At 35.7% G+C, this 16,763-nt stretch overlaps 1 protein-coding gene across 1 annotated transcript in view; it reads right to left on the reverse strand.

Annotated features, from left to right (window-relative positions):
• Positions 1-16,763, reverse strand: part of LOC123542281 (talin-1-like) — a 162,709-nt gene that overhangs the window by 113,127 nt on the left and 32,819 nt on the right. Inside the window, exon 3 of the mRNA XM_053531326.1 lies at positions 9,252-9,475. Within this exon, the coding sequence (XP_053387301.1) occupies positions 9,252-9,399 (148 nt within the window). The 5' untranslated portion in view covers positions 9,400-9,475. The remainder of the gene's footprint in view (positions 1-9,251; positions 9,476-16,763) is intronic.

A 16,763-nucleotide genomic window follows, 5' to 3' on the forward strand; every position in this document is an offset into this window, starting at 1 on the left:
AATTTATCACTGTATTGTTCAATATTGTAATTCTATAAGAAATATCACAGACAAAGAAGTAGGCCAGGAGCCTCCTAGAGTCAGGAACTGTCGCACAAAAATTATTTTACTTTTACTCGTATTTCAAGACAAGTCTCCCCCGAGTCCTTAACCTTTTACCCTTCTAAATTTCTAAAATTGACTGGTCTATCATTTAATTTTGGCAGTACCATTCATTATTCGAAGGGGTGTTCATTTAAAATTTACTGACTGAATAGCAAACAGTGCAGACCATGATCAGCTTGCACGGATGATCTCAACTCACCGTCCTGAAATTGAATTTCGATCTAAATCACTCGCTTATGGGATAAAATATCTATCGTTTGACGTAATTTTTCGATTTCCAACCAGACAGGAAGGATTTTTTAATTTCACGAAACAAAATTTACATCGAACTAAGTAGTAAGTATGAGACTTGATTCCCTCAAATCCTGGAATCTTGTCAAGAACCACAGACAACTAAGGAAGATCACATTAATTTTCTCAAAAAATATGGGGAACATGCACACATCAAGAAATGTGAGATATTTAAAATAGTTCTAAAAATGATTGCTACAGAATTGAATTTCAAATCATTGTGACAAGATTATTGTTATATTCAGTATTATCATTCTTTTTAACATTAATTTTGATGTACTGAATTAGTTACTTCAACTTTCTGGAAGTTGTATACCTCTACAAATGATTGAAAACTTTTCGCAAGTACTTGTCACTTCTTCTTAACAAAAAACATTGGGTAAGAATTGCTCATAAAGTTCGACAGCGGACAACTTTAGTAGACGCCAGCAGGCTACAACCCAACTGCCATCACAGGTGATCATGTCCCATTTCAGACACATATTAACTTTTAGCCTGCTAGCGGCAAGCCTTTGTGACCGGTGTAGATCAAGATCAGCCTGCATGTCCATGCAGGCTGATCATGGTCTGCATAGTGTTTGGACGTGCAGGCTGATAATCTGCCCTGTTTGCTATTCAGTCAGTAAATTTTCAGTGAGAAACATAAATGGACTTACCCAAATTGAAAGACTGACCAGTTCATTTTAGAAATTCAGCAGGGTAAAGGTTAACAAGAGCTGTCCGTAAGACAGCCAAGCTCGACTATTCGAAATATTGTCACAGAAGCAGGAAATTATTACCCAAAATGTTAAATATCAAAAGAGTTTTAAAGTTCGAAACGGGACATAATTTGACCAAAATGCATATCAGAGTTATGGGACTTGATGCTATCAACTAGTTTAATAACCCCAAAGAAACATGTTAAGTTTCAATTCCATATCTGCATTAGTTTTGGAGATAGTAACTTGCATGTAAAACTTTAACCAGAATTTTCTAAGTCCAAAAGGGGGCATAATTTGCTCAAAATACATGTTAAGAGTTATGGAACTTGACCCAGTGAGGTTGGTAACTGACCTAGAAAAAGAATAAATAAGTTTCAAAGCTATATGCCTTTTGGTAATAGCTGTATGTACTTGCACGCAAAACTTTAACCAGGATTTTCTAAGTCCAAAAAGGGGCATAATTTGCCTAAAATACATGTCAGAGTTATGGGACTTGATTCTATCAACTAGTTTTATAACCCCGAAGACACATGTGAAGTTTCAATTTAAAGAAAAAGAAAAAATAAGTTTCAAATCAACATGCCTTTTAGTAATAGCTGTATGTACTTGCACGCAAAACTTTAACCAGGATCTTCTAAGTCCAAAAGGGGGCATAATTTGCTCAAAATACATGTCATAGTTATGGGACTTGACCCAGTGAGGTAGGTAATTGATCTAGAAAAGGAAAAAATAAGTTTCAAATCAATATGCCTTTTAGTAATAGCTGTATTTACTTGCATGCAAAACTTTAACCAGGATTTTCTAAGTCCAAAAGGGGGCATAATTTGGCCAAAATACATGTCAGAGTTATGGGACTTGACCCAATGAGGTAGGTAATTGATCTAGAAAAAGAAAAAATAAGTTTCAAATCTATATGCCTTTTAGTAATAGCTGTATGTACTTGCACGCAAAACTTTAACCAAAATTTTCTAAGTACAAAAGGGGCATAATTTTGCCAAAATGAAGGTCAGAGTTATGGGACTTGGTGCTATCAACTAGTTTTATAACCCCGAAGACACATGTGAAGTTTCAATTCAATATCTGCATTAGTTTTGGAGATAGTAACTTGCATGTAAAACTTTAACCAGAATTTTCTAAGTCCAAAAGGGGGCATAATTGGCTCAAAATACATGTTAAAAGTTATGGAACTTGACCCAGTGAGGTTGGTAACTGACCTAGAAAAAGAATAAATAAGTTTCAAAGCTATATGCCTTTAAATGATAGCTGTATGTACTTGCATGCAAAAACTTAACCAAGGTGTGACGCCGACGCCGAAGCCAGGGTGAGTAGAATAGCTAGACTATTCTTTGAATAGTCGAGCTAAAAATAATAATATTTCTTCCTGATTTTCAATCTGTTTTTAGCTTGTACTGGCCCGAAAATTAATATATGAAATCAAAAGCAATATTCTAATCCACTTATGTACAAAACAGTAATTTTCGATTGAAATTTACACTCATCTTCCTACTAAATAGCAGCTCCCATTTCATTCATTAAACAGCCCAATAATGACATGTAACACGATCTACACAATGACCATGTTTGGAAAGTGAACCATCTTCTCAGTATCTCCCTTAATTGACTCTGATGATACCGTGAAATCATTATTAATCGAGCCGATTTAATTTTCGTAAATTTTGTAACTCTTGTCTATGCACAAAATAAAAATCGCAATGAAAATAAAGAATCTCTTTGATATTATATTTAAGATTTTAAATCTGTGAATTCATGTCTACAATCATACAAAAATTACAAAATTTCTATATCGACAAAATTTTAATGATTTTACGTTACTGTAACAATACATCCTGCCTAAAGTGGCAAAAATGAGTCGTAATGGGTCAATCACTGGTAATTCTTCTCCGATCTGGACCTCTAACTGTAGCTTATAATAATTATTGGTCATAAAAGATGGAATATTCTGAAATATTGTTCACTTTTCCTAATTAATATTGATCTTCATGTGCCCCAAAAGAGCACTTCTTCTGGTATTTATTCTATTAAATAGTTTGCTTAAACCGATTAATTTCTAAATCAAATTGCCGTCATATTTGTGCAGTTTAGAATGCAGAGATCTGCTCAGATTAGCCACTACACTGGTATGACTTTTTTTTATAATTTCATTTTAATGGAATTTCAAGCAAGTCCACAACAATTTTCTCTAATTTATTTAATTTGCTTTAAACAGAGTATATAGAAGTAAAGTACAAACTGCTGTATTGAAAAATCATACTCAGATGCAAGAATGGGAATGGAACTTGCAGAATAATTTCTTGCAACAGAACAGCAAGTATTTTACAACCCAAATGAGTGAATAAACTTGTTGATCCCCCAATTTATTTCTTTTCAATTAACCCTTAGCCTGCTGGCGGCAAGTGATTCTGCCTTTGCGACCAGTGCAGACCAAGATCAGCTTTCAAATGATAAATGGTACTGCCCAAATTGGAAGATGGACCAGTCTATAATAGAAATTTAGCATGGTAAGGATTAATAACGATTTCACTGCGTATGTATCTGACCCAGCACCAACCCAGCATCCCCCTCACCATTCATAGTGCCACACTCAGAACCAACCCCATCCCTAAGATTTTTTACTGCAACAAAAACGCCGCCATTTTGTGAAACCTCACCCATTCTAACATATTCCTCACTTCGGCTTTTCCCATCAGATAACCTATGCTTAGAAATATCAAATGTGATAGGAAAATGTCAGATATAATGAACTAACAATTTAGTAAATTATACAGTACTGTAACAGCTTCAATTTCCCTTTATTCGCATACTTTCGCATGAATTTTTCATGAGGCGTCCACAACAGCATTTTCTTTCTGAAGACCAATTTTTGGCATAGAGCATAAACGAAGTAATTCGGAAAATAATCCAAGAAAAGATATGCTCTTATAGCGCTGAAACAAGAATCGACATAACAGCAACAAGTTGATGTATCAAAAGTTTGTGCAGAAAGCATTATTTCTGAAATACTTGTTGCATTTCCATTTTCTTTTATAAGATTCCATGGCACTTAAAAATTATGTAACAGCAATTTTTAGCGATTAAAAAGAAGTTTTATTATCAAAAAACATGCTATGATATTTTTTTCCATGCTTTAACTAAGTAAAGTGACATATGCTATATAAGTCTCACAAATGCATTTGGCAAGAGCTCTAGAACGAAACTGTCAAAATAACAACGTTAACAAGAGCTGTCTCCGTAGGATGACACATGCCCCCGATGGCACTTTGAATGAATAGTTATGGCCGACGTTAGAGTTTAGGACCTTTGACCTACGGAGCTGGGTCTTGCGCGCGACACATCGTCTTACTGTGTCACACATTCATGCATAGTTATTTTAAAATCCATGCATGAATGACAAAGATATGGACCGGACATGCCCATCAATGCACTATCATGAAAAATGATCTTTAACGTCTAAGTGTGACCTTGACCTTTGAGCTACGGACCTGGGTCTTGCGTGTGACACGTCGTCTTACTGTGGTACACATTCATGCCAAGTTATTTGAAAATCCATCCATCGATGACAAAGATATGGACCGGACACGCCCATCAATGCACTATCCTTTAACGTCTAAGTGTGACCTTGACCTTTGAGCTACGGACCTGGGTCTTGCGCACCAAGTTATTTGAAAATCCATCCATCGATGACAAAGATATGGACCGGACACGCCCATCAATGCACTATCCTTTAACGTCTAAGTGTGACCTTGACCTTTGAGCTACGGACCTGGGTCTTGCGCACTGCACGTCGTCTTACTGTGGTACACATTCATGCCAAGTTATTTGAAAATCCATCCATGGATGACAAAGATATGGACCGGACACGCCCATCAATGCACTATCCTTTAACGTCTAAGTGTGACCTTGACCTTTGAGCTACGGACCTGGGTCTTGCGCACTGCACGTCGTCTTACTGTGGTACACATTCATGCCAAGTTATTTGAAAATCCATCCATCGATGACAAAGATATGGACCGGACACGAAAATTGCGGACAGACCGACAGACCGACAGACGGTTCAAAAACTATATGCCTCCCTTCGGGGGCATAAAAATAACCAGAAAAGCAAAGAGTAGTGCAACATTATCTAAATCTTTCTTGACAAGTGCTAAAATTTATGTAACAGTAATTTGTTAACAGCTAAAGTCATTCAATTTAGTAAGTTTCTCAAAATTGTAAGAAGTTCCATAAAAAGCCAATTCTGGTGATCTTGGTAAAAAAAGCATCATGGTTTAATAGCACCATTGCGTGACCATTTTTGCTTGTCACTCTTCATTTTTCTGTATATTTTTCTCTTCATACTATATTATACACGCATATACAAACATCATCAAAACTGAATCAATTTACTTTTCTCTCTAAATTGGAATACAGACAAATTTCCTTTGGAAAAAACGATGTTTGCATGCTCCCAAAAATCCCCATAAAACTGAGCATTAATTCGAGATTCATTCTTCCTTAATGTTTATATTATGCATCGATTTACAAAGCCCTAATTGATATTCAGAAATTCCAGATCATTAAAAGAACAGACATGCAACATTCAAACCGTATCAAGTCTTCAGCCAATCATCTCAAAGATACAGTCTTATTGCACTATTACACAACAAATGAGCAAAATGCGAAAACGATGCAGAAGCCGCGAGTCTCTCATTTCAGTGGGCATTCCTTGGTACTGTAGAACAGAAGCAAAGAATAGGTACATCCTGCAAAGACAAAAGTCTGACAACCGAACAAAGCACTGAAAACAAGTGCATCCTAAATATAGCAGTCTGGCAACAAAACTGGAAATAGGTGCATCCTAAATATAGTGGTGCATCCTAAATATAACAGTCTGGCAACAAAACTGGAAGCACGTGCATCCTAAATATAGCAGTCTGGCAACAAAACTGGAAATAGGTGCATCCTAAATATAGCAGTCTGGCAACAAAACTGGAAGCAGGTGCATCCTAAATATAGTGTTGCATCCTAAATACAGCAGTCTGGCAACAAAATTGGAAAAAGTACAGCAGTCTGACAACAAAACTGGAAACAGGTAAATTCTAAATATAGCAGTCTGGAAACAAGCTGGAAACTGGGTCATCCTAAATACAGCAGTCTGGCAACAAAACTGGAAACAGGTACATCCTAAATATAGCAGTCTGGAAACAGGGTCATCCTAAATACAGCAGTCTGGCAACAAAACTGGAAACAGGTACATCCTAAATATAGCAGTCTGGCAACAAACTGGAAACACGTTCATCCTAAATATAACAGTCCGGCAACAAAACCGGACCCAGATGCATCCTAAATATAGCACTGGACACAAGTTCATCCTTAATATAGCAGTCTGGCAACAAAACTTGAAACAGGTTCATCCTAAACATAGCAGTTTGGCAACAACCTGGAAACAGGTGTATCCTAAATATATCGGTGTTGCAACAAAATTGGAAACAGATTCATCCTAAATATAACAGTCTGGCAACAAAACTGGAAACAGGTGCATTCTCAATACAGCAGTCTGGCAACAAAAGTGGAAACAGGGCACATCCTAAATATATCCATCTGGCAACAAAAGTGGAAACAGGTGTATCCTTAAAGGTGGTCAATCACATTTAAACAACATTTAATGACATTTTTTACTTTTTGTATATTCTGGTAGAGAATTATTTAAGGAACAAAAAGACCGATTACACAGAGTTAGATTTCTATTTGAAATGTATATTTTATTATTTTTATAAAATTTTGTAATTACTCCCCTTTAATATGAAAGAATATAAAAAGCTGGGTATTTCTTTTTATTTCGATACAATGTCTAGTTTTACATTTGCATTTGATAGACATATCAACTATTGAACAATCTGAACCAAAATGCAAGTTTAAAAGCTGTGTGTAGCTTCTGAATTCATTTATTTCCAATCTATCTTGGTTGCGCAACCAAGATAGGCAAAGGGAGGTAATAATAATTTTTTAAACTTGCGTTTCTAATGACTTCCATCTAAATACATAATTTTTAATGCAAATACTTTATAAATATATTACAATATGTCTAATATTTATACATTTCCTTAGGCAAAGTATGTTTATCAAATTTATACTTATGATCAAATAACTCTATCTTGGTTGGGCAACCAGGATAGGAAAATGAAATTTTAAAAATACCTCCAGTGAAAATCTAATTTGTATTAAGTGTTAAGTGGACATAAATGAGTGTAAATGATCAGATGCTAAAGTTTCAAACAAATCCGTTACATGGCCAAAATCTGAATATCCACCTTTAATATAGCAGTCTGGCAACAAAACTTGAAACAGGTGTATCATAAATACAGCAGCCTGGCAACATAACTGGAAACATGTTCATTATTAATATAGCAGTCTGGCAACAAAACTGGAAACAGGTATATCATAAATACATCTGTCTGGCAACAAAGTGCATCCTAAATATAGCAGTCTGGCAACGAAACAGGAAACAGGAGCATCCTGATAATGGAGGACCATCAACAAAACTGGAAACTAGTACATTCAAAATATAGCTGTCAGTCAAATAAACTGGAAACTGGGGCATCCTAGATAATTAAGAGGTGAAAAATTAGCAAAATGGGTGTTATTATTTAAATCTTAAAACCATAACAAACCGCTCTATATGCATCAATACATCGAACGGAACTGTCTGTGAAAGTGTACTGGAGGATAAAAGTTTCACGTACATGCCTTTAAATGATGAAGTTATGTAAACAAGAATATCTAAAGGCCAGATCCTCCTCGATCATCCCCCACCCTCACTCCATCCCCATGTAGGTCCAGCAGGGAAGAAAATTGTTCCTGGTGGTCTGTGTTTCTAGGGAAATCTATCCTAAACCTTTTTATTTCTTCATCACAAAGCAGTTATAAACCCCCCTGGTAATTCCATCAAATCTTTATCTGCATTCTGAATCATATTTTTTTCATGAATACTGAAAATATTGACGTTTTATTGTCCAATGCAAATATGACATAATCGTTCTAAAAGGCAAATTAGAAACCTAAACCGGCTTGATTGCAAGTTTTTTCTACTCCAGACCCACACACAAAATGCATGCTGAGCCACGCCATGAGAAAACCAATATATTGCATTTGCGGCCAGCATGGATCCAGACCAGCCTGCACATTTGCCCAGTCTGGTCAGGATCCATGCTGTTCGCTTTCAAAGCCGATTTGCAATTAGAGAAACCGTTAGCGAACAGCATGGATCCTGACCAGACTGCCCGGATGCGCAGGCTGGAATGAATTCATGCTGGTCGCAAAAGCACTATGTTGGTTTTCTCATGGCACGGCTCTGCTCATTTTCATCTCCATTTTCAAATCAAAATCTGTCATGCTGTGCCCAAGGAAAGCTACTCATTTTCAGTATGATAAAATTGAGCTCATTTAAAGTAATCAGTAACTGACATGGATTACATTTCTCACCATTGAACTTTTTTTTCCCCCTTTTAAATGAAACTGAATATTGTTGGACAGTTGTTCTGTGGACTGGTGTCACTTTGGTGTCACTCTGGTGTCATGACAGGACAATCAAACATATTGTTCATATGCTTAGCAAGAACTTGAAAATACTTTGGCAGAAACTAGAAACTGCTGCTTACAGTTTTAAAGCTACTATACCGAAGTTTGGATGAAATTTTTCAACATGTTCATTTCAGCCAAGTTTGCTATAAAATGTATATGTGACTGTAAAGTTTATCATTTCAAGTGTTGCAATGGTTTACTCCATTCTGCACAAGTTTATAATTTGATCTGCACCAATATAGTAGAGGTTATATGGCACCAAACAGGGACTAAAAATTCTGGTTTCACAGCTCATTTATATCTTTCAATAAAAAAAAAATATGAGGTATGTAATTTAAAATTTCACATCTGTTGGAATAACAGAGATACAGAAAAACTATGTGCTTGATCCTTATTAGTAACTTCTTCTCAAACCCAACTTGTCCCCGAACCACATGGGACATGGTTAGTTTTTTAAACCAAGGCGACCACCAGCCTGGCAAAAAAATTAACTTATTTTATAGTAAGTAAGTATCTGCAAGAGTTGCTTTAACTGGCTGTAAAGTTCATCCAACAGTTAATAAAAGAGTAACTTACGATTTCCAGGTGGGTGGGGTATTCCAGCCTCTAGGAGACGATCTCTGATAATACGGCAGACGTCAAATACTAACATGGATGGCTCAAATTGCATCGTCTTCACCGTGTTGTTACCCACAATGCTTATCTTCAAGGATAGCGTTGCCATCTTGCTTTGTTTCTTTTCAGTATTCAATAGTGGAAAAGTTGCTAGGTAACCCCCGTTTGGGGTCGATTTTCAGAATCTGAAAATAGAAAAGACGATTTTCTGTAAAATATATTGTGTCACATGATCTTACCTTCTTCAAATCTTAAGCCCTCGAACCTTATCTCCGCTCTGATGTATGATTATAACTCACTCCAACAGGGAAAGATTTAAAAACTCCCAACAAATGGGGTAATATTATTAAAAAGGGACAACTTCATATTGGAAACCACAATACTATATTGTTCCATTTACCAAACTTTTCACAAATACATGGATGATAATGCCTGGTTCTGTTACCTCATTTTAAATAATTCCAATCAGAAAATATGCTATTAGGCTGTGACTACACCATCATTAATCCTCCAGTAATTCTTCATGTCAACACTAACATTCTACAGGTATCTATCAGTACCAGAGCATTGGTGCATTTATCATAACCCAAGTAATAATAACAAGTAATCAACTACATAACATCTCTACAGATATTTATGTCATGAATAACTCTGCCTTAACACTTTTCCTAAATTCTGAATGAAACAAATGCACAATCCCACAGCAAACAGGAACCACTGTGTATATTATCATTGTTTCAGGCAGGTATTATATTTGCATTCTGAATCATCTGATTAGGTGTGTTAATTCTTGGTTTCTTCTTTTTTTTTGTATGTTTGGTTTAACGTCGCACCAGCAAAATTTTAGGTCATATGGTGACTCTTTCCAGCTTTGATGGTGGGAGGAAAACCCAGGTGCTCCTCCGTGCATTACTGAATAACGAGCTGGCACCTGGGTAGAACCACCAACCTTCTGTAAGCCAGCTGGATGGCTTCCTCACATGAAGAATTCTAAGCCCCAAGTGAGGCTCAAACCCACATCGATGAGGGGCAAGTAATTTGAAGTCATTTGCTTTTTAGTTATTAAGCTTGTTGCTTGTTTGTCAGTACAGAACATGTTTATGAATACAAGTACCAATTTAGAGGTCTAGAGTTTGAAGCTTGAGGAAGCAAAAATGCTTAACACATTCAAAACTCCACTCCTTGTATAAAGATTTATGTAGACACCAAAAGACTACTGTAAATTATCTAGATTCAAGATGACTACTGTCAATATAAGACCAAACAAAAATTAGACAGCACACTTGACTATTTGAAGCCCTTCCACATAATACTAGCTTACTTACAAAAACTTCAGCAAAATTTTCTAAGTTGAAAAAGGGGCATAATTCTGTTAAAATGTAAGCCAGAGTTATGTAACTTGTCCTGGAAGGTTGTCTCACTTTGCCGAAGACATGAGTAATGTTTATTAGCACTTGGTCATATAGTTTCTCAGAAACCTGCTTACATACAAAACTTTTATGATGAGGAAAATTTCAAACATGTAAGTATCCAGTTACAAGAAGACCATTTTTTAATCATCTAGATGCAGGAAAACAATTTTCAATAATCTAGAGACAGGAAAACAATTTTCAATCATCCAGACAAAAGAAGATCAATTTTCAATTATCCAGATATACAAAGACCATTTTCAATTATCCTGATACAAGAAAACCATTTTCAATTATCTAGATACAAGGAGAGCATTTTCAATTATCTAGATACAAGAACAGCATTTTCTATTATCTAGGTACAAAAACAGCATTTTCTATTATCTAGGTACAAGAACAGCATTTTCAATTATCTAGATACAAGAACAGCATTTTCTATTATCTAGGTACAAAAACAGCATTTTCTATTATCTAGGTACAAGAACAGCATTTTCAATTATCTAGGTACAAGAACAGCATTTTCAATTATCTAGATACAAGATACAAGAACAGCATTTTCAATTATCTAGGTACAAGAACAGCATTTTCAATTATCTAGGTACAAGAACAACATTTTCAATTATCTAGATACAAGAACAACATTTTCAATTATCTAGAAACAAGAACAGCATTTTCAATTATCTAGGTTTTCATTTATCCATATACTAGAAGATAACTTTCAATCATCTAGATAAAAGAATAAAAGTTATCAATCATCTAGATAAAAGAATACAATTTTCAATTATCTAGGTTTTCACTTATCTATATAAGAAGACAACTTTCAATTACCTTAGTAGGTACATAAAGAACATTTTTAATTATCCAGATACAAGAAGACCATTTTCAGTTATCTAAGAACACAAGTTACTCAAATACAAATTGACAATTTTCGATTACAAAGATACAAGTGCACAGAAAAATTATAATATTATCTACATTTAACTTTTGTAACATCCCTCCATATTTTCTCTAGTACATTATCTGGATGATTGAAGACTCCTGTCAAATAAAGCTGTAACATTACACCTATCTAACACATACAGATAGGCAGTTTTATACTGGCTGTCTTCTTTCTATTTGACCTTCTAGTACAACAACAATACAATTTAGTCCATATACTATAATAATACATGCATACTACCTTGATCAACACATTCATTTACATTAAGTATGAGGATCTCTGGGGCCCTGCTGAGGGTCTCTGGGGCCTGTGGACTTGTGCAAGATTAGGGTCTTTGGGGCCCTGTTGACTAGAGCGAGATTAGGGCTGACTAGTGGGAGACCATGATCTTATGAGCCCTGTTGACTAGTGTGAGATCATGGCCTTTGGGGCCCTGCTGACTAGTGCGAGATTAGAGTGTTTGATGACCTGTTTGCTAGTGTAATATTCTGTTGCCAGGGATAGTAGTTAAGTCGAAGTTGATAAGTAGTAGTGGTGGGGGTGGAGGGTATCAGGATTCCTCCTATTTAGAACTGTATTTGCTGCAGAAAAAGTAGGACTTCAGACCACAATAACAAGAGGAAATCTAGGTCACCGAGCCCTTACCAACCTGAAAATGCCAATTGTCATTTCAAGGTCCACAACCTTAAACAGAATTTTGCTTTTCTTTTTCCAAGGTTAGAATTTAGAACAAAGCAATCCACTGTTTCCAGCAATTTTACACTGCTCATCACTTTCACATTACAGGTAACATAAATACTCCTAAATCTTCTAAACAAAGCTCCACAGGTGCAATAAGTTGGTAATCTGTCCCAGAATAGGTTTAATCATTCCTGACGGGATGAAATTAACTCTGTATAGCTAAACTGAACATGGTAGGTTCTGTGTTATTTCTGGGTGAAAAACTGTACAAGAGCCCTGCAGGGGTCTGATGCCTCATCAATCATAATAAAATGTGATTGGAGTCAAAGGTGATAAAACATAGTTTAAAGACCAGTCTACAAACCCATTAATCTGATTGGCTGTTTCTCCGCACAAATTAGAAATTGACCAATGGAAAGACTTGTTTCTCAGTGCAAATTAAAAATTGGCCAATGGAATGGCTTGTTTCTCAGTACAAATTAGAAATTGACCAATGGAAAGGCTTGTTTCTCAGTACAAATTAGAAATTGACCAATGGAAGGGCTTGTTTCTCAGTACAAATTAGAAATTGACCAATGGAAAGACTTGTTTCCCAGTACAAATTAGAAACTGACTAATGGAAAGGCTTGTTTCTCAGCACAAATTAGAAATTGACCAATGGAAAGGCTAACAGCATTCTGAGATTGGTCTCTCACTCAGTTTGACCCATTCGTCAGAAAATTATATTTTTCCAAAGATAGAAGATATGAATCAACTAGTCATTACAAATTACTCAATGTGAATTTACTCATGGAAAAACCTCATCAGGATGTCATTTCAAGAGAGCAAAACTACATTCCTTCTCACATAACTCCACATTTTGAAACAATGATTCTGTTGTTCCACAGTATTTTTTTTTAACATCCTAAGATATCAAACTTCCCAACTCACACGTTCTCTTATCTAATACAGCACACTGCACATGAGCCCCAACTGGTGTCAGCTTTATGCATAGTTTCTTTGGGCTTTGAATCCACGACCAGAGCGCTGCAGTGTACAGTGTATTTTCTAATGACACTTTTCCCTTTTTTGATTTTTGGGTAGACACTCCTGTAATTCCATATGAGACAAAACCTTAGACTCCATGCCCTTTTAAAACTATTTACCCCTTATCAAGCCATTTCATCTCCAAACCATTTCAACTTTTATTGGAATAAATACATTTATTTGCAAAGTACAACAAAACCATTTAACTTCTTGGACATAAAATTTTATGATTATGGCATAAAGAGGCTTTGTGCCTGCAGTAGTTTATAGACTTCAATCTTTTGAAGATAAAATGAAATTCAATCATCAAAGGGCATTTTAACTGCTTCTTGAAATTTATTCTTGTGGACTGACACAACCACCAAATCCAGGAAAAGTACTCCCCAAGTTTGGGGAAAGTAGTCCATATATCCAGGAAAAGTAGTCCCCCACAAACATCGATGATTTTCTAGTACAGCATATTCCTCTACCAGATGTACCCAACTGTAATCTAATTTACAAATTTATCTTGGAGATTTTTTACTCTGATTGTTTGAGGAATTTCCAAACAACTGCTGAGCTGTGTGTGAGAAAGCCAGTGGTTTTGTGGAATTTATAGAAAGCTGAAATTTCTTGAAAGAGGTTTGCCTGCCTGGATCACAAAAACTTCTGAAATGCAATCAAAGTCAATCCTGACTGCTAAACAAGTAACTGACAACTTACTCACATTACAGAAACGAATATTCGAAAGACAAGGTGCAAACATTAACTGAAAAATTACCAGAAGGCCAAAGCATATACCACAGCCTTTATCTATAAAAGTAACCAAAAATAGCATTGTTGAATAATGTACCTTTATGTCAAAATGGAACATGCAATCTCATGGAATTTAAAATTTCATCTGTTTACTCATCTCAGTTTATTAACAGTTTTGGCCAAATATTCTCTCTGAGAGTAAATACACTGAGATAATTCTTTACCATAAAAACCCTGTAGAACCTCTCACCTGACCAAGTTTCAGACCCCACATGGATGTGCAGGCAGATAATGATCTACACTGGTCGTAAAGGCAGAATCAATCGTCCCCAGCATGAAAAGGGTTAAATTTGGAATGATATTTCAGCAAATGTTTCCTTTTTACATGACACCTCACATATTTTCATAGGTACGTCATCTAGATAAGTCATACTCATACTGATCAATCAGATTGATTTTGAAACAAGGAAATGTTCTTCTCTTTCACTCATATATTTTCCTTATTTAATTAAGTAATGTAAAACTTACAGACTGTCTCTTTGACACAGTACTTCCTGTATAAATCTTGTTTCTATCTTTAATTTCAACTAAACCTTTACTTAAAACCATTCAACTTTTATACAATGTGGCCAGTGACCAAAAAATATCTCCTGTGGCCCATTTGTCTGGACGACAAAATACTTGTCAGTGTCTGGTTAAAAATGGCGCCCTTTTCTGAAGCACTTGTTTCCAAGTGTGTTAACAGTACTGATTTATCCTTTGCCAGTTTATGACAACTCCTACCCCCTCCCCACTGGCCCTCCTCTCCCTATTAAATAAATCAGTTTGAGGTTGTATATACTGTCAAATTGTTTAATTTCATGGGCATTGGGCATGTAATTTCACCATTTCAGCATTAAGGGTAGACTGGCATCAGTCATTAGAGACATGTAAGTCTACATTAAGGGATGTGGAAAGATGGATCAAAAACTACTGAAGACGAAAATTAGACTATCCAAATATTGATGATTATGCAGTAAATCCTGATAATCACAGAAGATTTCCATTCAACTAAGGACCAAACTTACAACCGCTATAATCTTCAGTCTTTCTTAATAAACTGCAGTGAGCTGGCCGGCTGTGAAAAGTAAAAGCGGATAAAAGTGTGGTGATAAATGAAGGGTTAACAGGCCCCTCCCACCAACCTTGGTTTAACCCCTTAGCAACATGATTTGAATATTCATCCACAGATCAAGAAGTCTGGGATTCCATCCCTGTTTGTCATTATGGCACTTTCTTCTCCAGGTTGTCTTTAGTACTTGTTCAGTCAAGGAGTATAAACACCTTTACTTGGATTATGACAAGATAGCTTACCTTTTATCAGTAATTTACGACTATAAATCCAACATTCTTTACGAAAAATACATCGAAAAATACATCTTCACCGCATGATCTCGCTTTTCATACAAATTCTGCACTTTATGTCATATTGATTCCAACTTTCATAATAGAATATAATTAACTTCCACAACCTTGGTTAAAGGTTTAACATACTTAACACAGGTAATCCTTCACATGAAGGGAAATCAAACATAAAATTATGATATAAAATAATTTCCTTTCCACTGTTGTCTGACTGAAACTACATCCAGTTTTGTTTTTTTTTAAAAATAACCCAACTCCTGTCGGGGGAAATTACACATCTAAGAAGTAATCTATAATATTATCATATAATTATTATTTGTACAATCACACAGCATCAATGAAGAATGAACTAATACCACTGCTTCCGATGATCATATTGCAAAATAAATAATATCTATATACCCCATACATGTAAAACAGAATTAATGTCAGTTAAGAAAAAAAATGTCCTACTCTATTAAGCCCAAGCTAGATTTTTTGTTTCATATAATTATTAATATTATCTTCTCCCTGCTTTCATTACACTTCAAACAAAAATATATATACAGGTAAATAAATGTTCATTGACATAGAGTACTATTATCCGAAAAAAGTGCCGTACTAACTTTCAACTCATCTTTACAAAACACAAACACACTTGGAATGTTCTATCCTATGTTAAAACACACCTATGAAAGCAATCCTGTAAACTAGGACTATAAGATATTCAGGTAACCTTTTTTCCCACTGTTTTGATTCATTACCAGCTGATGTAAGCTTTGGCAACTATGAGATTCTGTGTATTATCTTTCACTGTGTGCAATGTGATACTGCATTAATTGAATATCTATGGGTTTTCCCCATTGTTAAAGATACACTTTCGAAGTTGTGTTCGAAGAGATACTTTAAAAGTCCTGTTAAAGAAAGTACCACCCAATATCATACATACTGTTCATTCTCCATGAGAGTGAATGTTTCCTACTGTAAAATGTCTGAAGAAGAGTACCACTCCCCCTCCCAACAGCATTCATATAGTTCATTCTCCACTAGAGTGAATGTTTCCTACTGCAAAATGTCTGAAGAAGAGTACCACTCCCCCTCCCAACAGCATTCATACAGTTCATTCTCCACCAGAGTGAATGCTTCCTACTGCAAAATGTCTGAAGAAGAGTACCACTCCCCCTCCCAACAACATTCATACAGTTCATTCTCCACCAGAGTAAATGCTTCCTACTGCAAAATGTCTGAAGAAGCAATTACAGTATCATCTCTTACCTGTACATCTAATGAATGAGTCAC

This window comes from Mercenaria mercenaria, chromosome 19, assembly GCF_021730395.1.
Source record: "Mercenaria mercenaria strain notata chromosome 19, MADL_Memer_1, whole genome shotgun sequence".
Classification (NCBI taxonomy): domain Eukaryota; kingdom Metazoa; phylum Mollusca; class Bivalvia; order Venerida; family Veneridae; genus Mercenaria; species Mercenaria mercenaria.